The 22,165-nt window shown below is 47.0% G+C and overlaps 1 protein-coding gene across 2 annotated transcripts in view; it reads right to left on the bottom strand.

Moving 5' to 3' along the window:
- ZDHHC1 (zDHHC palmitoyltransferase 1) overlaps positions 1 to 22,165 on the bottom strand; it is a 658,528-nt gene that overhangs the window by 199,540 nt on the left and 436,823 nt on the right. For both annotated transcript variants that reach the window (XM_078670152.1, XM_078670151.1), the window contains exon 8: positions 2,407 to 2,486. In XM_078670152.1, the coding sequence (XP_078526278.1) occupies positions 2,407 to 2,486 (80 nt within the window). The remainder of the gene's footprint in view (positions 1 to 2,406; positions 2,487 to 22,165) is intronic.

Consider the following 22,165-nt stretch of genomic DNA (forward strand, 5'->3'; position numbering starts at 1 on the left):
ACAGCGACGTGCCCTGTTCTCAAAGTCCTCCAGGCGCCGGGTCATGAAATCGTTCACCCTACGGAGATTACCAATCTCCGTCTGTATCTCCGAGACGTCTGCCGTGAGGCTGGATGACTTGAGATCCAATGACTTCACCTTCTCATTGGTTTTAGATAGGTCGGCCCGAATCAAGTTCACATCAATGGCCACGGTGTCGATTTTGTGGGCCAAAGCTTCATACTGTTGGCCTATTGTTTCCTTCATGCCAGAAATGGCGCCCATGATGTCCTGCAAGGACGGCTCCGTTCACGCGTCCACAATGTGGTCAACCACACTTGGGCCAGGCAGGGCGGCTCCAGGGGACCCCTTCGAATGGGTGTAACGGTCCATAACATTGGACTGGACCGGGCCCCCACGCAGGGGCGTCTTGGTCTTCCGAGTCTCTCGGTCCCCTCTGCCCGCCATGTCGGAGACTGCGTCACCAGGAGACTCACTCGACCCGATGGAAATGGCCGCAGGAAAGTAGGGCGTCGGGACCAAAAAGCAGCGGCGAGGGTACCACTAGGAGTGAATTAGCCTGGAAGGAGAAGAAGCTAGTCAAAGGCCCGACAGCCGTCTCGTGCGCCGGACCCAGCAAAGGCCAGACTCCCCTGCCAGTTGTCTCAGTCTGAAGCAGAATCGAAACCGAAACTTAAGAGGGGGACCCACAAGTCCAATCCCCCTGCCGCTGTTGTTCAACTCCAAGACGGCCACTGTGCCGCACCCAGTCCCGGGCGCACCTCAAGGGCGGACCCCGAAAGTTCGAGTCGTCGTATCTTCGGCGCCCCGGGTCCAAATCAAATTCCAAAAATCCCAGGAAGATCAGCCCAGCGTCCTCTACACAAATCCTCGTGAAGAGTCAGGATATGTTCAGGATATCATGCCGGGAGTGGCGGGGGTCCGGAGAGCGCTGTGCTCACGCGGCCATCACGGATGCCCGCCAAGCTCCTCCCCCTGGAACGCTCTCTTGATAGAGTTTGAACAGGGAGTGCGAGACCACGACGCTTAGATTCTGTGCTGGTTTGGGTGCAAGATCGTGGCAGGGATGGGATTCACCGCCTGTGCCGAGAGTCACGCACGCACGATCACTGAACCCAGTGTGAGGTCCCCCTTGACCAAGATGCAGACCTTGGCTGAGATATATGTTGCTTGATTATGTTCATGGAAGGAGATAGAACTACCAGGAAGACATTATGTGAACGCTAGGGATGGGTCAACGCCGCTTTTGAGATTTACTATGATTGAGAAAGTGCTGAGGGGGGAGGGTAGGGAGGGAGTTTGGGAGTTGGCAAGGGTATTGAATCACTATGCAAACGGAAAATGGAAAATGGAACTGATGGTTATATAATGATATGTACACTGTACGGATGGTATGTAACAAAGGGTGTTGGAATTGGATATGCTACAGTGCTTATATGCTGTTAATAAAGACATTTTCAAAAAAAAAATGGAAGAAACCAAAGAAATCAATCAAATCAAAGGAGTGAAAATGTTATTACCGGAACCTGCAGAAGGGAAATAGGAGTCATTACTTTAGCCAACTGCAGAAAATTGATTCCATAGCAGGAACTGAGAGGTGCTAAGTATAACTCCAGTGGACATCATCCTTTTGAACTAAACCATTGTCAAGAAAGACGAAGTTCATACTGCACCAATCTACACATGTAAAATATTATGTGCCAACACTGATTACGAGTTCTTATTCAAGACAAAGTTCATTTTTCGATTAATTTAGACCTATAAACATTTTCGATCATGATTTCAGACTATGTCAAAACCTAAGTTATTTTAGATATACAGATACGAGTCAGAGGTACAGCATATTCACTAATTACCACACACTCAGACCTCTTTATGAAGAATGTTAACCGCATAAGTAAAGCTCACGCAAAATACATAGATGTGTTTCCCCTGTCCCCAAATTGGTGGCAGCCTTCCTTCCTTTTATTTGCTGGTACCGTGGTGTTTCCTTGTCTGTTCTAGTTGATCAAAAATACAGACAAATAATATAATTGTGGCAACCGAAGGTTGAAAACAGAATGGGCAAGGCCATAATCCTGAAAGTGAAACTACTGTCTTTGGAAGAGAGCCAATTATGGAAAGAAAACATAATCCGGTAAATTTGTATTTCATTCTCTTTTTGTTGAGAAGTATTAGTGATGTTTTCAATCCAAAACCACAACCTATAGCATTGTTGATGACACAAAGCGTCCTAAAGCTATGCTGCATGTAATTGGAAATGGCTGCTCACAAAGTCAACTCAAACATTAAACACTCAGTCAAAGCAGCAGACAATCAAAACTGAGGTGAAGCACACTTAAATAGATAAGTGAGAGTCTTCAGAGGGAACAAACATGGAGTATCCACAGGGTTCACTTTACTCACTCTTTTCTCGAGGAAACCGATGAGTTCTTGACTCGTATGTCTTGGTTCGAGTACATCAGGCTTCCAGCATAACTTGCATTCTGAAATGTGCAAGAAAAATGGTTTAACTAAATCTCCAAATATCTTATTTCCATTGCGTCGACTGTTGGCTTTTGAAGTGCGAATCTCAGATGCTACAGCCTCGCTGAGCTACTCGCTGAGCTACAGGAAAAATCAATGTGCAACATTACATTTACCACCAGAGTTTGGCCAATTCGAAAAATCTGTGATATGAAACACTACATACAAAGATAAAAAACAAAGAAGAAAAAGAATTAACAAGGTCAGGTTACCAAAGCAAAAGCCTCCATATCTTAATACAGCGGGTCATATAAGATTACATAGTAGGCGGGTTTAAAATGACTTCTGAAGGGACACTTCTTCTCTGCCCATTAGGCTACTTTGACCGTAACAGGAATTTGTCATGTTTAGGCATCAAAAACGAATAAAACAAATTGAAACAAGTTCATATTAAGTGAGGGTGCAGCATATTTGGAAATGCTTAAATGAAAGTGCTCTCACCGGCTCGCTTCTCCTTCTACAAAAGGATAAATACCCCAACAGAGCAGTGCTCCTGGAGCCGGCAATAAGGGGCATCTGTCTAAATGTCAGACACCGATTAAGAAATGAACAGCAACGATCTATTACTGGTGCTTTGTAGAGAGCATGACGGGCCCTATTCAGAGAGTTTTGTTGTGGCTTGTAAAAGATGTCATATGTTCAAGAAATGCTAGAAATGATACTGTTATCGGGTCCCACTAAACACTCTACGCATATTTGGCATGTGGCTACGGGCTCCTTAGGCTGGAAAAATAGATTGACTATGCCAACCCCATTATGGGACTCCGAACAGCTTGGTAATTTATGGAAGACAAAGGGCTTTGAAAAGTGGGAACTCATTGGCATCTCCACAGTTGGAGATATCTGGGGGAAAGGGAAGATCAAATTGTTCGAGGAACTGCAGAAAGAATATAAACTCGCACACTTAGAGTACTTTCGGTATCGACAAATTTGGCATTCTCTGCACTCGGCCCTGCCTGGCGAGACAGAACCCTCAGAGGCTTCCCCTCTGGAGGATAGAATAATAGATGGGCACCTTCCTGATAAGACAATTTCTTTAATATACAGAAAACTGATCAATCACAGGTCTGACTCCCTTCAAGCCTTACGAGATAAGTGGGTGCAGGACAGCTTAGAGCTGGATGAGGAAAACTGTCAGACAGCTGTGTCCTCACCTAGGGAGGTTGCAATTCCAGCTCTCCTCCGACTGGTGCAACTCAAGGTTTTACATAGAATTTACCTTACGGGACCTAGAATGGTACACATGGGGCTTTCAGACGCGGGACTATGTAAAAGGCAGTGTGGTCTAGTCGGTACCTTCATGCATATTATCTGGGAGTGTGAGCGGGTAACCACCTATTGGAGTAGCATACATAACATCATACATGAAGTACTTGGAGTTTCCCAGTCTCCCGAGGCAAGGAGGTGTTTGCTTAACATATGGGAGCCCACTGACTTACACACTTCGCAGACACAATGGGTCACTCTATGCTATATGATTGCCAAGCAATATTGCCCCGTTGTGGGGAGCAGAGCAGCCCCCTTCCGTGGAGGGGTGGGAAAGCGATATGGATTGGTCTATGTTTAGGTAAAAAACCACATACCTGGCTAGGGGACGCCCTCGGAAGTGGTCATTGGTGTGGGGGCCTTGGAACAGTTACAGGGGAGAGATTTGTACACCACCCAGGATTGCTGTACCGGAAGATTCCCCCTCCCCGTGAAGTTCAATGTAACTAAGTGTTGTATCTCCTGTATCCCACGAAGTATGCTCAGCTGCTGTGATTGACCCTCTGTACTGTATGCTATTGCTGATGTTTGTGTTAATAAAAAGAAATATATTAAAAAAAAAAGAAATGCTAGAAATGTCGGATTAATCCTCTGTGGCATGCTTGACAATCCTGGCATATGGGAGGAGAAGACCTGAGAAATACCAAGGAATTTGAAGAGAATATTCTGAAAAAAGCGAAGCCTGAAAACACGTTCGTACAAGGCAATTCCGTAATATGGTTTAAGATTATAATTATAATTAAAATCTCCCTGAACGTGGTTTCAGGTAAACAGAATTATCTAAAGCAGCTAGCTGCCTTGTGTTGAAATCAAAGATTGCATTTCAACGCTTTAAGTGAGATGGCTAGATGTGGTCGATATAACAGAGGTTGGATCCAGTAAATCCAGATGGTACTGCACCGTGGAGACAGTTGATGGCAATTCTATACAATAGCAAACAATATATTTTAGGCTTCATTAACCAGGGGCGGCTCCTCCATTTGAGCGGAGTAGCATCGCCCCACAAGCCCCAGAGCTGAAAAATAAAATGGTAATAACGTTTATTTATTACCATTTTATTTTTCAGCAACCCATCCCGAACCAAAAGTCAGGACCTCGAGAAGTTGGAGTACTCTGCTGGGTTTAGATGAGCAAACAGAAGAAGCAGAATTTGTTGCTGTATGGGTTTCATTGGAGTTTTCGGCTGGGGTATGAGGGTCCCAGGATAGGACGGTGGGCAGACAATCTGCGTTCCCATCTGGATATAGACAGGCAGTTAGGGACAAGCTGGAGGAAGAGATTTCCAAGGGCAGGATGGCAGAACCTTTTCATAATTGTCCTGCGGAGGATTGATTGTGTCTCCCATTGGAGTGGTCTCCAAGGAGGAGGAAGGTCAATGTTGTTTGATAAAACATTTGTCGTGGCTTCAGGGTAGGTCAGTGAATGATTGCATTGCGTAGAAAGTAGCGTTGGTGTCCTACTCCTCTGTAGATGTGGCCGTCACTGGCGGTGCAACAGGCCCGGGAGCATTTATGGCTAAATGTGATGTGAAGTCAGCTTTTCAGCTGCTTCCAGTACACCCAGAGAATTTCTAGCTGCTGGGTTTAATATTTGAAGGGCTAGGCCAGTGCTGCATAGTGGTAGCAGCAGGGAGCTGTGTGCTTTAAAATGGGCATGTCTCTTAGCCATGCATGCATTTGAAACTTCTCTAACCTAGCTGTCTTAGACAGTTGGTTTAGAGAGGGCGCAGCCCTGCAGTGCTCTTGCGAGCACGGAGTGAGGCAGCTCCCTCCATTCCTGGCACTTCTCTCATACTGTGAGAGCAGTGCCAGGATTGGGTAGTGCAGATTCCAGGGTCCGGAGCTTTGTGAAGACACCTAAGGGAGGAGGACGTTGCACTGCAAGCCAGAAAGGTAAGTCTATTTTCTCTTATATTTGTGCCCCCGCCCCACCACCCTCTGTACATGCCAGCTGTCACTGTCATTAACATTCCCTGTCCTAGCCCCAATCTTGTAAGGCTGAACCCATTCTACATGACTGGAGACTCCTCCATTTTCCCGGGGGAACATATGGTAGCTATAGTCTAGCACCAGTGTTCCTCTCTGACTGAAGCGGAGGGTTACTTTGGTTCTGTTCGACCCATAATGGGATTCAAGTTTAAATGTAAGCAAGGACAAAACTGCTGCCCATCATGAGCATTAATGTGACGTCCCATTCCTAGTTCCAGTCAGAACTCTGTAGAGGTGCTGGAATAATGTTCACAGTAAAGGTGCTGCCATCAATGTTACATCACAGAAGCCATAGGGCTTTTGAAAAATTAAATCACACAAAGAACAAGTGTAGCAAATAAGCCTCACTAATTCATCAGCAGAGTAGTAAGGGTGCAGTAGGTGCCCAGTGGTGCATTTTGGAACACGCTTTTGAAAATATATCAAAGCATGTCGTGATAGCGCAATGTCAGTTACAAACAGCTCATTTTCTATTGAAATGTCAATTAAATTGGCACAGACATACAGTTTGACTGATACAACTATGAGGCAAAGACATGATAATCTGTAGTAAACAGGTTTGAGCATATATTTATAATTTGTACATCTCCAAGTAAAGTGTCTTGAGTCGTTCTGATCCTATTAAAATGTTTCTATCACACTTCAAAATTACAAATGCGCCTCATTTGTGCTTTTCCTGCTGCTAGTATATTTTTTATTACGTGTACAGTTCATTTACAGGTATTTACATTTTAATTTGTTTTAGAAAAGAAAATACATCCAACTTCCTTTCTTTTTACGATCCCTGAATCCCAGCAAGATTATTACATAGTTCACGTTACAAAATCTTCTCATTTTATAGCCACCGAAACAATAGTAAAAACCAATATCCCTTTTCAAAGAACAAGCAGCACTTTGTTAAAAGACATAGCCTGACATTGAGCCCTGTCTTTGCCCGCATAGAAGATGTGACCAGGTAAAAACTAAATCTAAAGGCATCTTTATTCTCATTTTCTTTCTGAACTGCAGGATGGTTATTTCAGAGGTGCTGCAGCACTCCTGCACTCCTACTGACAGGCTGAAATAGTTTGGCTGAAAGGAAGTAACAGTGAGACCTAGAGACATAGCACAGCACTGTGGAACTGGTGTGCTGACTCCCAAAATTAAGGGTAAACATGTTGGGGAGAGTAGCTGGGCATTCCAGTATCAACAATGAGATGAGTTCTGGCGCACTCCAGTTGGCAAACACACTATAAAAACAATGGTATAATATATAACATTTGGTTTTCTTACATGTTCACTGTTTTTTCGGGTACATGTGTCCGAATTTAGTACCTACATTAAGGTGTGTTCCTGACATAAAAAAACCTGTTTTGATTATAGAAAAGTAAAGCAAATAGATTGGTCATTTTCAATCTTTTCTTCAGATTGGGCACTTTTTATATGGAGAAAAAGTGTTTTTGTAAACTGTTGATCATTTGAGTGAAGAGGAGCGTTGAGACTTTTACCGCCCGCTGAATTCTCTGAAGAAGATGGGAGTCATTTAACAAGAAGCAGATCTAAGCAGCCATCGCCTTCTGTTGATACCACTTTTATGACCGCATCTGATGTCTTCTTGCTAGCAGAACAGTCTGTGGTAAAAGCCTTGGTAATCGAGAAGGCGAAACACTTCCATCATCACAGTGCAGATCAGACTGTAGATTCTTATTCTGCCCCCTTTACAAAGAGGCGAGGAAAAAACTTTTAGCACCACTTCTAAAGGAAATCCGACCCTGTACATATATTGATGGTTTTAACTTTCTGCATACTTTGGCCACTCCTGTTATTTGCACTGCGGGATCCAATTATATTAACGGTACTATGGCTATCAGAAAGCGTTACCAGCTTTAGAGACTGAATAAGGTTGTTGGAATTGCTCATTGTCCATATTTACACTGCTGGATTTTTTCTTTTTTAACAATCTGTGTAATACTATGTTGTCCTAAACTTTTTTAGGTCTCGGAGACCTATTGCAGCCGAGTTCGCTCTCAAGGGAGGACAGAGCGGTGCACGAGCCTACCAGGGTCTGTGGACGCGCACACAGGCAGGCAGGCAGGCAGGCATACCCAGACACACACAGACAGACACACGCACGCATGCATGTACACGCACACACACACACACCCTCTCTCTCTGCCCACTCCCTCTCTGCCGCCCCCCCTCTACCCCCACTCACCGGGCTCTTTCCCTCTGCAGCGGGTCAGTCAGGGCAGCAGGCAGACTCGGTGTCTTCTCCGGCGATCTTCAGCTGATGTGCACGCCCACGCTGCGTCTCGTGCGCGCCCACCACGCTGTTTCACGCCCGTTGATGCTCAGCTTGGGATTACTACTCCTTCTAACCCGGATTTTAAATTACCATTTCTTGGTTCTCTAACTCCACTCTGTTGATTCGTAACAAACTGATATTCAGCACATTTCACAGTCTCGCTTTTGCTTCTCATAAATACAATAAGATTTTTTTAAGCAAATGTCTACCCTTCATTTGGTCCTGTGCCTATTATGCTTCGGACTATAGAGTTTTAGAAAGTGTGGTGGAAGATTCCATGATATCGGTGGCGCGCACAGTGCGGAACCTGGGTGTCATAGACATAGAAAAAGACTGCCCATGTGCCAACCTGTGTGCTGAGTGCAGAGTGTGAGTGCAGAGTAGTGAGTGCAGAGTAGTGAGTGCAGAGTAGTGAGTGCAGAGTGTAGAGTGTGAGTGTAGAGTGTGAGTGTAGAGTGTGAGTGCAGAGTGTGAGTGCAGAGTGTGAGTGCAGAGTGTGAGTGCAGAGTGTGAGTGCAGAGTGTGAGTGCAGAGTGTGAGTGCAGAGTAGTGAATGCAGAGTGCAGAGTAGTGAGTGCAGAGTAGTGAGTGCAGAGTGCAGAGTAGTGAGTGCAGAGTAGTGAGTAGTGAGTGCAGAGTAGTGAGTGCAGAGTAGTGAGTAGTGAGTGGAGAGTGCAGAGTAGTGAGTAGTGAGTGGAGAGTGCAGAGTAGTGATTAGTGAGTGGAGAGTGCAGAGTGGTGAGTGCAGAGTAGTGAGTGCAGAGTAGTGAGTAGTGAGTGCAGAGTAGTGAGTAGTGAGTGCTGAGTAGTGAGTAGTGAGTGCAGAGTAGTGAGTGCAGAGTAGTGAGTAGTGAGTGGAGAGTGCAGAGTAGTGAGTAGTGAGTGGAGAGTGCAGAGTGCAGAGTGGTGGGTGCAGAGTGCAGAGTAGTGAGTGCAGAGTAGTGAGTGCAGAGTGTGAGTGCAGAGTGTGAGTGCAGAGTGTGAGTGCAGAGTAGTGAGTGCAGAATAGTGAGTGCAGAGTAGTGAGTGCAGAGTAGTGAGTGCAGAGTAATGAGTGCAGAGTAGTGAGTGCACAGAGTGAGTGCAGAGTGTGAGTGCAGAGTGTGAGTGCAGAGTGTGAGTGCAGAGTAGTGAGTGCAGAGTAGTGAGTGCAGAGTAGTGAGTGCAGAGTAGTGAGTGCAGAGTAGTGAGTAGTGAGTGCAGAGTAGTGAGTAGTGAGTAGTGAGTGCAGAGTAGTGAGTAGTGAGTGCAGAGTAGTGAGTAGTGAGTGCAGAGTAGTGAGTGCAGAGTAGTGAGTAGTGAGTAGTGAGTGCAGAGTAGTGAGTAGTGAGTGCAGAGTAGTGAGTGCAGAGTAGTGAGTGCAGAGTAGTGAGTAGTGAGTGCAGAGTAGGGAGTAGTGAGTGCAGAGTAGGGAGTAGTGAGTGCAGAGTAGGGAGTAGTGAGTGCAGAGTAGGGAGTAGTGAGTGCAGAGTAGTGAGTAGTGAGTGCAGAGTAGTGAGTAGTGAGTGCAGAGTGGTGAGTGCAGAGTAGTGAGTGCAGAGTAGTGAGTGCAGAGTAGTGAGTGCAGAGTAGTGAGTGCAGAGTAGTGAGTAGTGAGTGCAGAGTAGTGAGTGCAGAGTAGTGAGTGCAGAGTAGTGAGTAGTGAGTGCAGAGTAGAGAGTAGTGAGTGCAGAGTAGTGAGTGCAGAGTAGTGAGTGCAGAGTAGTGAGTAGTGAGTGGTGAGTAGTGAGTGCAGAGTAGTGAGTAGTGAGTGCAGAGTAGTGAGTGCAGAGTAGTGAGTGCAGAGTAGTGAGTGCAGAGTAGTGAGTGCAGAGTAGTGAGTAGTGAGTGCAGAGTAGTGAGTAGTGAGTAGTGAGTGCAGAGTAGTGAGTGCAGAGTAGTGAGTAGTGAGTGCAGAGTAGTGAGTAGTGAGTGCAGAATAGTGAGTAGTGAGTGCAGAGTAGTGAGTAGTGAGTGCAGAGTAGTGAGTAGTGAGTGCAGAGTAGTGAGTGCAGAGTAGTGAGTGCAGAGTAGTGAGTGCAGAGTAGTGAGTGCAGAGTAGTGAGTGCAGAGTAGTGAGTAGTGAGTGCAGAATAGTGAGTAGTGAGTGCAGAATAGTGAGTAGTGAGTGCAGAGTAGTGAGTAGTGAGTGCAGAGTAGTGAGTAGTGAGTGCAGAGTAGTGAGTAGTGAGTGCAGAGTAGTGAGTAGTGAGTGCAGCGTAGTGAGTAGTGAGTGCAGAATAGTGAGTAGTGAGTAGTGAGTGCAGAATAGTGAGTAGTGAGTGCAGAGTAGTGAGTGCAGAGTAGTGAGTAGTGAGTGCAGAGTAGTGAGTAGTGAGTGCAGAGTAGTGAGTGCAGAGTAGTGAGTAGTGAGTGCAGAATAGTGAGTAGTGAGTGCAGAGTAGTGAGTAGTGAGTGCAGAGTAGTGAGAAATGAGTAGTGAGTGCAGAGTAGTGAGTGCAGAGTAGTGAGTGCAGAGTAGTGAGTGCAGAGTAGTGAGTGCAGAGTAGTGAGTGCAGAGTAGTGAGTAGTGAGTGCAGAGTAGTGAGTAGTGACTGCAGAGTAGTGAGTGCAGAGTAGTGAGTAGTGAGTGCAGAATAGTGAGTAGTGAGTGCAGAGTAGTGAGTGCAGAGTAGTGAGTAGTGAGTGCAGAGTAGTGAGTGCAGAGTAGTGAGTGCAGAGTAGTGAGTGCAGAGTAGTGAGTGCAGAGTAGTGAGTAGTGAGTGCAGAGTAGTGAGTAGTGAGTGCAGAGTAGTGAGTAGTGAGTGCAGAGTAGTGAGTAGTGAGTGCAGAGTAGTGAGTGCAGAGTAGTGAGTAGTGAGTGCAGAGTAGTGAGTAGTGAGTGCAGAATAGTGAGTAGTGAGTGCAGAGTAGTGAGTGCAGAGCAGTGAGTGCAGAGTAGTGAGTGCAGAGTAGTGAGTAGTGAGTGCAGAGTAGTGAGTAGTGAGTGCAGAGTAGTGAGTGCAGAGTAGTGAGTGCAGAATAGTGAGTAGTGAGTGCAGAGTAGTGAGTAGTGAGTAGTGAGTGCAGAGTAGTGAGTAGTGAGCGCAGAGTAGTGAGTGCAGAGTAGTGAGTGCACAGTAGTGAGTGCAGAGTAGTGAGTGCAGAGTAGTTAGTGCAGAGTAGTGAGTGCAGAGTAGTGAGTAGTGAGTAGTGAGTGCAGAATAGTGAGTGCAGAGTAGTGAGTAGTGAGCAGTGAGTGCAGAGTAGTGAGTAGTGAGTGCAGAGTAGTGCGTAGTGAGTGCAGAGTAGTGAGTGCAGAGTAGTGAGTAGTGAGTGCAGAGTAGTGAGTGCAGAGTAGTGAGTAGTGAGTGCAGAATAGTGAGTAGTGAGTGCAGAGTAGTGAGTAGTGAGTGCAGAATAGTGAGTAGTGAGTAGTGAGTGCAGAGTAGTGAGTAGTGAGTGCAGAGTAGTGAGTGCAGAGTAGTGAGTAGTGAGTGCAGAGTAGTGAGTAGTGAGTGCAGAATAGTGAGTAGTGACTGCAGAGTAGTGAGTGCAGAGTAGTGAGTAGTGAGTGCAGAGTAGTGAGTGCAGAATAGTGAGTAGTGAGTGCAGAGTAGTGAGTGCAGAGTAGTGAGTAGTGAGTAGTGAGTGCAGAGTAGTGAGTGCAGAGTAGTGAGTAGTGAGTGCAGAGTAGTGAGTGCAGAGTAGTGAGTGCAGAGTAGTGAGTGCAGAGTAGTGAGTAGTGAGTGCAGAGTAGTGAGTGCAGAGTAGTGAGTGCAGAGTAGTGAGTGCAGAGTAGTGAGTGCAGAGTAGTGAGTAGTGAGTGGTGAGTAGTGAGTGCAGAGTAGTGAGTAGTGAGTGCAGAGTAGTGAGTGCAGAGTAGTGAGTGCAGAGTAGTGAGTGCAGAGTAGTGAGTGCAGAGTAGTGAGTAGTGAGTGCAGAGTAGTGAGTAGTGAGTGCAGAGTAGTGAGTAGTGAGTGCAGAGTAGTGAGTGCAGAGTAGTGAGTAGTGAGTGCAGAATAGTGAGTAGTGAGTGCAGAGTAGTGAGTAGTGAGTGCAGAGTAGTGAGTAGTGAGTAGTGAGTGCAGAGTAGTGAGTGCAGAGTAGTGAGTGCAGAGTAGTGAGTGCAGAGTAGTGAGTGCAGAGTAGTGAGTAGTGAGTGCAGAATAGTGAGTAGTGAGTGCAGAGTAGTGAGTAGTGAGTGCAGAGTAGTGAGTAGTGAGTGCAGAGTAGTGAGTAGTGAGTGCAGAGTAGTGAGTAGTGAGTGCAGCGTAGTGAGTAGTGAGTGCAGAATAGTGAGTAGTGAGTAGTGAGTGCAGAATAGTGAGTAGTGAGTGCAGAGTAGTGAGTGCAGAGTAGTGAGTGCAGAGTAGTGAGTAGTGAGTGCAGAGTAGTGAGTAGTGAGTGCAGAGTAGTGAGTGCAGAGTAGTGAGTAGTGAGTAGTGAGTGCAGAGTAGTGAGTGCAGAGTAGTGAGTGCAGAGTAGTGAGTGCAGAGTAGTGAGTGCAGAGTAGTGAGTGCAGAGTAGTGAGTGCAGAGTAGTGAGTAGTGAGTAGTGAGTGCAGAGTAGTGAGTAGTGACTGCAGAGTAGTGAGTGCAGAGTAGTGAGTAGTGAGTGCAGAATAGTGAGTAGTGAGTGCAGAGTAGTGAGTGCAGAGTAGTGAGTAGTGAGTGCAGAGTAGTGAGTGCAGAGTAGTGAGTGCAGAGTAGTGAGTGCAGAGTAGTGAGTAGTGAGTGCAGAATAGTGAGTAGTGAGTGCAGAGTAGTGAGTAGTGAGTGCAGAGTAGTGAGTAGTGAGTGCAGAGTAGTGAGTAGTGAGTGCAGAGTAGTGAGTAGTGAGTGCAGAGTAGTGAGTAGTGAGTGCAGAGTAGTGAGTAGTGAGTGCAGAGTAGTGAGTAGTGAGTGCAGAGTAGTGAGTAGTGAGTGCAGAGTAGTGAGTAGTGAGTGCAGAGTAGTGAGTAGTGAGTGCAGAGTAGTGAGTAGTGAGTGCAGAGTAGTGAGTAGTGAGTGCAGAATAGTGAGTAGTGAGTGCAGAATAGTGAGTAGTGAGTGCAGAGTAGTGAGTGCAGAGCAGTGAGTGCAGAGTAGTGAGTAGTGAGTGCAGAGTAGTGAGTAGTGAGTAGTGAGTAGTGAGTGCAGAGTAGTGAGTAGTGACTGCAGAGTAGTGAGTGCAGAGTAGTGAGTGCAGAATAGTGAGTAGTGAGTGCAGAGTAGTGAGTAGTGAGTAGTGAGTGCAGAGTAGTGAGTAGTGAGCGCAGAGTAGTGAGTGCAGAGTAGTGAGTGCAGAGTAGTGAGTGCAGAGTAGTTAGTGCAGAGTAGTGAGTGCAGAGTAGTGAGTGCAGAGTAGTGAGTGCAGAGTAGTGAGTAGTGAGTAGTGAGTAGTGAGTGCAGAATAGTGAGTGCAGAGTAGTGAGTAGTGAGCAGTGAGTGCAGAGTAGTGAGTAGTGAGTGCAGAGTAGTGCGTAGTGAGTGCAGAGTAGTGAGTAGTGAGTGCAGAGTAGTGAGTAGTGAGTGCAGAGTAGTGAGTAGTGAGTGCAGAGTAGTGAGTAGTGAGTGCAGAGTAGTGAGTAGTGAGTGCAGAATAGTGAGTGCAGAATAGTGAGTAGTGAGTAGTGAGTGCAGAGTAGTGAGTAGTGAGTGCAGAGTAGTGAGTGCAGAGTAGTGAGTAGTGAGTGCAGAGTAGTGAGTAGTGAGTGCAGAATAGTGAGTAGTGACTGCAGAGTAGTGAGTGCAGAGTAGTGAGTAGTGAGTGCAGAGTAGTGAGTGCAGAATAGTGAGTAGTGAGTGCAGAGTAGTGAGTGCAGAGTAGTGAGTAGTGAGTAGTGAGTAGTGAGTGCAGAGTAGTGAGTGCAGAGTAGTGAGTAGTGAGTGCAGAGTAGTGAGTGCAGAGTAGTGAGTGCAGAGTAGTGAGTGCAGAGTAGTGAGTAGTGAGTGCAGAGTAGTGAGTAGTGAGTGCAGAGTAGTGAGTGCAGAGTAGTGAGTGCAGAGTAGTGAGTGCGGAGTAGTGAGTAGTGAGTGCAGAGTAGTGAGTGCAGAGTAGTGAGTGCAGAGTAGTGAGTGCAGAGTAGTGAGTGCAGAGTAGTGAGTGCAGAGTAGTGAGTAGTGAGTGCAGAGTAGTGAGTAGTGAGTGCAGAGTAGTGAGTAGTGAGTGCAGAGTAGTGAGTAGTGAGTGCAGAATAGTGAGTAGTGAGTGCAGAATAGTGAGTAGTGAGTAGTGAGTGCAGAATAGTGAGTAGTGAGTGCAGAGTAGTGAGTGCAGAGTAGTGAGTAGTGAGTGCAGAGTAGTGAGTGCAGAGTAGTGAGTGCAGAGTAGTGAGTGCAGAGTAGTGAGTAGTGAGTGCAGAGTAGTGAGTAGTGAGTGCAGAGTAGTGAGTGCAGAGTAGTGAGTGCAGAGTAGGGAGTGCAGAGTAGTGAGTGCAGAGTAGTGAGTAGTGAGTGCAGAGTAGTGAGTAGTGAGTGCAGAGTAGTGAGTGCAGAATAGTGAGTAGTGAGTGCAGAGTAGTGAGTGCAGAGTAGTGAGTGCAGAGTAGTGAGTGCAGAGTAGTGAGTGCAGAGTAGTGAGTGCAGAGTAGTGAGTGCAGAGTGCAGAGTAGTGAGTGCAGAGTAGTGAGTGCAGAGTAGTGAGTAGTGAGTGCAGAGTAGTGAGTGCAGAGTAGTGAGTGCAGAGTAGTGAGTGCAGAGTAGTGAGTAGTGAGTGCAGAGTAGTGAGTGCAGAGTAGTGAGTGCAGAGTAGTGAGTAGTGAGTGCAGAGTAGTGAGTGCAGAGTAGTGAGTGCAGAGTAGTGAGTAGTGAGTGCAGAGTAGTGAGTAGTAAGTGCAGAGTAGTGAGTAGTGAGTGCAGAGTAGTGAGTAGTGAGTGCAGAGTAGTGAGTAGTGAGTGCAGAGTAGTGAGTGCAGAGTAGTGAGTAGTGAGTGCAGAGTAGTGAGTAGTGAGTGCAGAGTAGTGAGTGCAGAGTAGTGAGTAGTGAGGGCAGAGTAGTGAGTAGTGAGTGCAGAGTAGTGAGTGCAGAGTAGTGAGTAGTGAGTGCAGAGTAGTGAGTAGTGAGTGCAGAGTAGTGAGTAGTGAGTGCAGAGTAGTGAGTAGTGAGTGCAGAGTAGTGAGTAGTGAGTGCAGCGTAGTGAGTAGTGAGTGCAGAATAGTGAGTAGTGAGTAGTGAGTGCAGAATAGTGAGTAGTGAGTGCAGAGTAGTGAGTGCAGAGTAGTGAGTGTAGAGTAGTGAGTGCAGAGTAGTGAGTGCAGAGTAGTGAGTGCAGAGTAGTGAGTAGTGAGTGCAGAATAGTGAGTAGTGAGTGCAGAGTAGTGAGTAGTGAGTGCAGAGTAGTGAGAAGTGAGTAGTGAGTGCAGAGTAGTGAGTGCAGAGTAGTGAGTTCAGAGTAGTGAGTGCAGAGTAGTGAGTGCAGAGTAGTGAGTGCAGAGTAGTGAGTGCAGAGTAGTGAGTGCAGAGTAGTGAGTAGTGAGTAGTGAGTGCAGAGTAGTGAGTAGTGAGTGCAGAATAGTGAGTAGTGAGTGCAGAGTAGTGAGTAGTGAGTGCAGAGTAGTGAGTAGTGAGTGCAGAGTAGTGAGTAGTGAGTGCAGAGTAGTGAGTAGTGAGTGCAGAGTAGTGAGTGCAGAGTAGTGAGTGCAGAGTAGTGAGTGCAGAGTAGTGAGTAGTGAGTGCAGAGTAGTGAGTAGTGAGTGCAGAGTAGTGAGTAGTGAGTGCAGAGTAGTGAGTAGTGAGTGCAGAGTAGTGAGTAGTGAGTGCAGAGTAGTGAGTAGTGAGTAGTGAGTGCAGAATAGTGAGTAGTGCGTGCAGCATAGTGAGTAGTGAGTGCAGAGTAGTGAGTGCAGAGCAGTGAGTGCAGAGTAGTGAGTAGTGAGTGCAGAGTAGTGAGTAGTGAGTAGTGAGTGCAGAGTAGTGAGTAGTGATTGCAGAGTAGTGAGTGCAGAGTAGTGAGTGCAGAATAGTGAGTAGTGAGTGCAGAGTAGTGAGTAGTGAGTAGTGAGTGCAGAGTAGTGAGTAGTGAGCGCAGAGTAGTTAGTGCAGAGTAGTGAGTGTAGAGTAGTGAGTGCAGAGTAGTGAGTAGTGAGTGCAGAGTAGTGAGTAGTGAGTGCAGAATAGTGAGTGCAGAGTAGTGAGTAGTGAGCAGTGAGTGCAGAGTAGTGAGTAGTGAGTGCAGAGTAGTGCGTAGTGAGTGCAGAGTAGTGCGTAGTGAGTGCAGAGTAGTGAGTAGTGAGTGCAGAGTAGTGAGTAGTGAGTGCAGAGTAGTGAGTAGTGAGTGCAGAGTAGTGAGTGCAGAGTAGTGAGTAGTGAGTGCAGAATAGTGAGTAGTGAGTAGTGAGTGCAGAGTAGTGAGTAGTGAGTGTAGAGTAGTGAGTGCAGAGTAGTGAGTAGTGAGTGCAGAATAGTGAGTAGTGACTGCAGAGTAGTGAGTGCAGAGTAGTGAGTGCAGAGTAGTGAGTGCAGAATAGTGAGTAGTGAGTGCAGAGTAGTGAGTGCAGAGTAGTGAGTAGTGAGTGCAGAGTAGTGAGTGCAGAGTAGTGAGTAGTGAGTGCAGAGTAGTGAGTGCAGAGAAGTGAGTGCAGAGTAGTGAGTAGTGAGTGCAGAGTAGTGAGTAGTGAGTGCAGAGTAGTGAGTAGTGAGTGCAGAGTAGTGAGTGCAGAGTAGTGAGTGCAGAGTAGTGAGTGCAGAGTAGTGAGTAGTGAGTGCAGAGTAGTGAGTAGTGAGTGCAGAGTAGTGAGTAGTGAGTGCAGAGTAGTGAGTAGTGAGTGCAGAGTAGTGAGTAGTGAGTGCAGAGTAGTGAGTGCAGAGTAGTGAGTGCAGAGTAGGGAGTGCAGAGTAGTGAGTGCAGAGTAGTGAGTGCAGAGTAGTGAGTAGTGAGTGCAGAGTAGTGAGTAGTGAGTGCAGAGTAGTGAGTGCAGAATAGTGAGTAGTGAGTGCAGAGTAGTGAGTGCAGAGTAGTGAGTGCAGAGTAGTGAGTGCAGAGTAGTGAGTGCAGAGTAGTGAGTGCAGAGTGCAGAGTAGTGAGTGCAGAGTAGTGAGTGCAGAGTAGTGAGTAGTGAGTGCAGAGTAGTGAGTGCAGAGTAGTGAGTGCAGAGTAGTGAGTGCAGAGTAGTGAGTAGTGAGTGCAGAGTAGTGAGTGCAGAGTAGTGAGTGCAGAGTAGTGAGTAGTGAGTGCAGAGTAGTGAGTGCAGAGTAGTGAGTGCAGAGTAGTGAGTGCAGAGTAGTGAGTAGTGAGTGCAGAGTAGTGAGTAGTAAGTGCAGAGTAGTGAGTAGTGAGTGCAGAGTAGTGAGTAGTGAGTGCAGAGTAGTGAGTAGTGAGTGCAGAGTAGTGAGTGCAGAGTAGTGAGTAGTGAGTGCAGAGTAGTGAGTAGTGAGTGCAGAGTAGTGAGGGCAGAGTAGTGAGTAGTGAGTGCAGAGTAGTGAGTGCAGAGTAGTGAGTGCAGAGTAGTGAGTAGTGAGTGCAGAGTAGTGAGTAGTGAGTGCAGAGTAGTGAGTGCAGAGTAGTGAGTGCAGAGTAGTGAGTGCAGGGTAGTGAGTAGTGAGTGCAGAGTAGTGAGTACAGAGTAGTGAGTAGTAAGTGCAGAGTAGTGAGTAGTGAGTGCAGAGTAGTGAGTAGTGAGTGCAGAGTAGTGAGTAGTGAGTGCAGAGTAGTGAGTGCAGAGTAGTGAGTAGTGAGTGCAGAGTAGTGAGTAGTGAGTGCAGAGTAGTGAGTGCAGAGTAGTGAGGGCAGAGTAGTGAGTAGTGAGTGCAGAGTAGTGAGTGCAGAGTAGTGAGTGCAGAGTAGTGAGTAGTGAGTGCAGAGTAGTGAGTAGTGAGTGCAGAGTAGTGAGTGCAGAGTAGTGAGTGCAGAGTAGTGAGTGCAGAGTAGTGAGTGCAGAGTAGTGAGTGCAGAGTAGTGAGTAGTGAGTGCAGAGTAGTGAGTAGTGAGTGCAGAGTAGTGAGTGCAGAGTAGTGAGTAGTGAGTAGTGAGTGCAGAGTAGTGAGTGCAGAGTAGTGAGTGCAGAGTAGTGAGTGCAGAGTAGTGAGTGCAGAGTAGTGAGTAGTGAGTGCAGAGTAGTGAGTGCAGAGTAGTGAGTAGTGAGTGCAGAGTAGTGAGTGCAGAGTAGTGAGTAGTGAGTGCAGAGTAGTGAGTAGTGAGTGCAGAGTAGTGAGTGCAGAGTAGTGAGTGCAGAGTAGTGAGTAGTGAGTGCAGAGTAGTGAGTAGTGAGTGCAGAGTAGTGAGTAGTGAGTGCAGAATAGTGAGTAGTGAGTAGTGAGTGCAGAGTAGTGAGTGCAGAGTAGTGAGTAGTGAGTAGTGAGCGCAGAGTAGTGAGTGCAGAGTAGTGAGTAGTGAGTGCAGAGTAGTGAGTGCAGAGTAGTGAGTGCAGAATAGTGAGTGCAGAGTAGTGAGCGCAGAGTAGTGAGCGCAGAGTAGTGAGTGCAGAGTAGTGAGTGCAGAGTAGTGAGTAGTGAGTGCAGAGTAGTGAGTAGTGAGTGCAGAGTAGTGAGTAGTGAGTGCAGAGTAGTGAGTAGTGAGTGCAGAGTAGTGAGTGCAGAGTAGTGAGTGCAGAGTAGTGAGTAGTGAGTAGTGAGTGCAGAGTAGTGAGTGCAGAGTAGTGAGTAGTGAGTGCAGAGTAGTGAGTGCAGAGTAGTGAGTGCAGAATAGTGAGTGCAGAGAAGTGAGCGCAGAGTAGTGAGTGCAGAGTAGTGAGTGCAGAGTAGTGAGTAGTGAGTGCAGAGTAGTGAGTGCAGAGTAGTGAGTAGTGAGTGCAGAGTAGTGAGTAGTGAGTGCAGAGTAGTGAGTAGTGAGTGCAGAGTAGTGAGTAGTGAGTGCAGAGTAGTGAGTAGTGAGTGCAGAGTAGTGAGTGCAGAGTAGTGAGTAGTGAGTGCAGAGTAGTGAGTGCAGAGTAGTGAGTGCAGAGTAGTGAGTGCAGAGTAGTGAGTGCAGAGTAGTGAGTAGTGAGTGCAGAGTAGTGAGTGCAGAGTAGTGAGTGCAGAGTAGTGAGTGCAGAGTAGTGAGTGCAGAGTAGTGAGTAGTGAGTGCAGAGTAGTGAGTAGTGAGTGCAGAGTAGTGAGTGCAGAGTAGTGAGTAGTGAGTGCAGAGTAGTGAGTGCAGAGTAGTGAGTAGTGAGTGCAGAGTAGTGAGCAGTGAGTGCAGAGTAGTGAGTGCAGATTAGTGAGTGCAGATTAGTGAGTAGTGAGTGCAGATTAGTGAGTAGTGAGTGCAGAGTAGTGAGTAGTGAGTGCAGAGTAGTGAGTAGTGACTGCAGAGTAGTGAGTAGTGACTGCAGAGTAGTGAGTGCAGAGTAGTGAGTAGTGACTTTAGAGTAGTGAGTGCAGAGTAGTGAGTAGTGACTGCAGAGTAGTGAGTGCAGAGTAGTGAGTGCAGAGTAGTGAGTAGTGAGTGCAGAGTAGTGAGTGCAGAGTAGTGAGTGCAGAGTAGTGAGTGCAGAGTAGTGAGTGCAGAGTAGTGAGTGCAGAGTAGTGAGTAGTGAGTGCAGAGTAGTGAGTGCAGAGTAGTGAGTGCAGAGTAGTGATTGCAGAGTAGTGAGTGCAGAGTAGTGAGTGCAGAGTAGTGAGTGCAGAGTAGTGAGTGCAGAGTAGTGAGTAGTGAGTGCAGAGTAGTGAGTAGTGAGTGCAGAGTAGTGAGTAGTGAGTGCAGAGTAGTGAGTAGTGAGTGCAGAGTAGTGAGTGCAGAGTAGTGAGTAGTAAGTAGTGAGTGCAGAGTAGTGAGTAGTGAGTGCAGAGTAGTGAGTGGTGAGTAGTGAGTAGTGAGTGCAGAGTAGTAAGTAGTGAGTGCAGAGTAGTGAGTAGTGAGTGCAGAGTAGTGAGTAGTGAGTGCAGAGTAGTGAGTGCAGAGTAGTGAGTGCAGAGTAGTGAGTAGTGAGTGCAGAGTAGTGAGTGCAGAGTAGTGAGTAGTGAGTGCAGAGTAGTGAGTAGTGAGTGCAGAGTAGTGAGTGCAGAGTAGTGAGTGCAGAGTAGTGAGTGCAGAGTAGTGAGTGCAGAGTAGTGAGTAGTGAGTGCAGAGTAGTGGGTAGTGAGTAGTGAGTGCAGAGTAGTGAGTGCAGAGTAGTGAGTAGTGAGTAGTGAGTGCAGAGTAGTGAGTAGTGAGTGCAGAGTAGTGAGTAGTGAGTGCAGAGTAGTGAGTAGTGAGTGCAGAGTAGTGAGTGCAGAGTAGTGAGTGCAGAGTAGTGAGTAGTAAGTAGTGAGTAGTGAGTGCAGAGTAGTGAGTAGTGAGTAGTGAGTGCAGAGTAGTGAGTGGTGAGTAGTGAGTGCAGAGTAGTGAGTAGTGAGTGCAGAGTAGTGAGTGCAGAGTAGTGAGTAGTGCGTAGTGAGTGCAGCGTAGTGAGTCGTGAGTGCAGAGTAGTGAGTGCAGAGTAGTGAGTGCAGAGTAGTGAGTAGTGAGTGCAGAGTAGTGAGTAGTGAGTGCAGAGTAGTGAGTGCAGAGTAGTGAGTGCAGAGTAGTGAGTAGTGAGTGCAGAGTAGTGAGTAGTGAGTGCAGAGTAGTGAGTAGTGAGTGCAGAGTAGTGAGTAGTGAGTAGTGAGTGCAGAGTAGTGAGTAGTGAGTGCAGAGTAGTGAGTGCAGAGTAGTGAGTAGTGAGTGCAGAGTAGTGAGTAGTGAGTGCAGAGTAGTGAGTAGTGAGTGCAGAGTAGTGAGTGCAGAGTAGTGAGTGCAGAGTAGTGAGTGCAGAGTAGTGAGTAGTGAGTGCAGAGTAGTGAGTGCAGAGTAGTGAGTGCAGAGTAGTGAGTAGTGAGTGCAGAGTAGTGAGTAGTGAGTGCAGAGTAGTGAGTGCAGAGTAGTAAGTGCAGAGTGGTGAGTGCAGAGTAGTGAGCGCAGAGTAGTGAGTGCAGAGTAGTGAGTGCAGAGTAGTGAGTAGTGAGTGCAGAGTAGTGAGTGCAGAGTAGTGAGTAGTGAGTGCAGAGTAGTGAGTGCAGAGTAGTGAGTAGTGAGTGCAGAGTAGTGAGTGCAGAGTAGTGAGTGCAGAGTAGTGAGTGCAGAGTAGTGAGTGCAGAGTAGTGAGTAGTGAGTGCAGATTAGTGAGTGCAGAGTAGTGAGTGCAGAGTGGTGAGTGCAGAGTAGTGAGTAGTGAGTGCAGAGTAGTGAGTAGTGAGTGCAGAGTAGTGAGTAGTGAGTGCAGAGTAGTGAGTAGTGAGTGCAGAGTAGTGAGTAGTGAGTAGTGAGTAGTGAGTGCAGAGTAGTGAGTAGTGAGTGCAGAGTAGTGAGTGCAGAGTAGTGAGTGCAGAGTAGTGAGTAGTGAGTAGTGAGTGCAGATTAGTGAGTGCAGAGTAGTGAGTGCAGAGTAGTGAGTAGTGAGTGCAGAGTAGTGAGCAGTGAGTGCAGAGTAGTGAGTAGTGAGTGCAGAGTAGTGAGTGCAGAGTAGTGAGTAGTGAGTGCAGAGTAGTGAGTAGTGAGTGCAGAGTAGTGAGTGCAGAGTAGTGAGTGCAGAGTAGTGAGTAGTGAGTGCAGAGTAGTGAGTGCAGAGTAGTGAGTGCAGAGTAGTGAGTGCAGAGTAGTGAGTAGTGAGTGCAGAGTAGTGAGTGCAGATTAGTGAGTAGTGAGTGCAGAGTAGTGAGTAGTGAGTGCAGAGTAGTGAGTAGTGAGTGCAGAGTAGTGAGTAGTGAGTGCAGAGAAGTGAGTGCAGAGTAGTGAGTAGTGAGTGCAGAGTAGTGAGTAGTGAGTGCAGAGTAGTGAGTAGTGAGTGCAGAGTAGTGAGTAGTGAGTGCAGAGTAGTGAGTGCAGAGTAGTGAGTAGTGAGTGCAGAGTAGTGAGTGCAGAGTAGTGAGTAGTGAGTGCAGAGTAGTGAAAAGTGAGTAGTGAGTGCAGAGTAGTGAGTGCAGAGTAGTGAGTAGTGAGTGCAGAGTAGTGAGTAGTGAGTGCAGAGTAGTGAGTAGTGAGTGCAGAGTAGTGAGTAATGAGTGCAGAGTAGTGAGTAGTGAGTGCAGAGTAGTGAGTGCAGAGTAGTGAGTGCAGAGTAGTGAGTGCAGAGTAGTGAGTGCAGAGTAGTGAGTAGTGAGTGCAGATTAGTGAGTGCAGAGTAGTGAGTGCAGAGTGGTGAGTGCAGAGTAGTGAGTAGTGAGTGCAGAGTAGTGAGTAGTGAGTAGTGAGTGCAGAGTAGTGAGTAGTGAGTGCAGAGTAGTGAGTGCAGAGTAGTGAGTAGTGAGTGCAGAGTAGTGAGTGCAGAGTAGTGAGTGCAGAGTAGTGAGTGCAGAGTAGTGAGTG

Source organism: Lissotriton helveticus, chromosome 12 (assembly GCF_964261635.1).
Source record: "Lissotriton helveticus chromosome 12, aLisHel1.1, whole genome shotgun sequence".
NCBI lineage: Eukaryota > Metazoa > Chordata > Amphibia > Caudata > Salamandridae > Lissotriton > Lissotriton helveticus.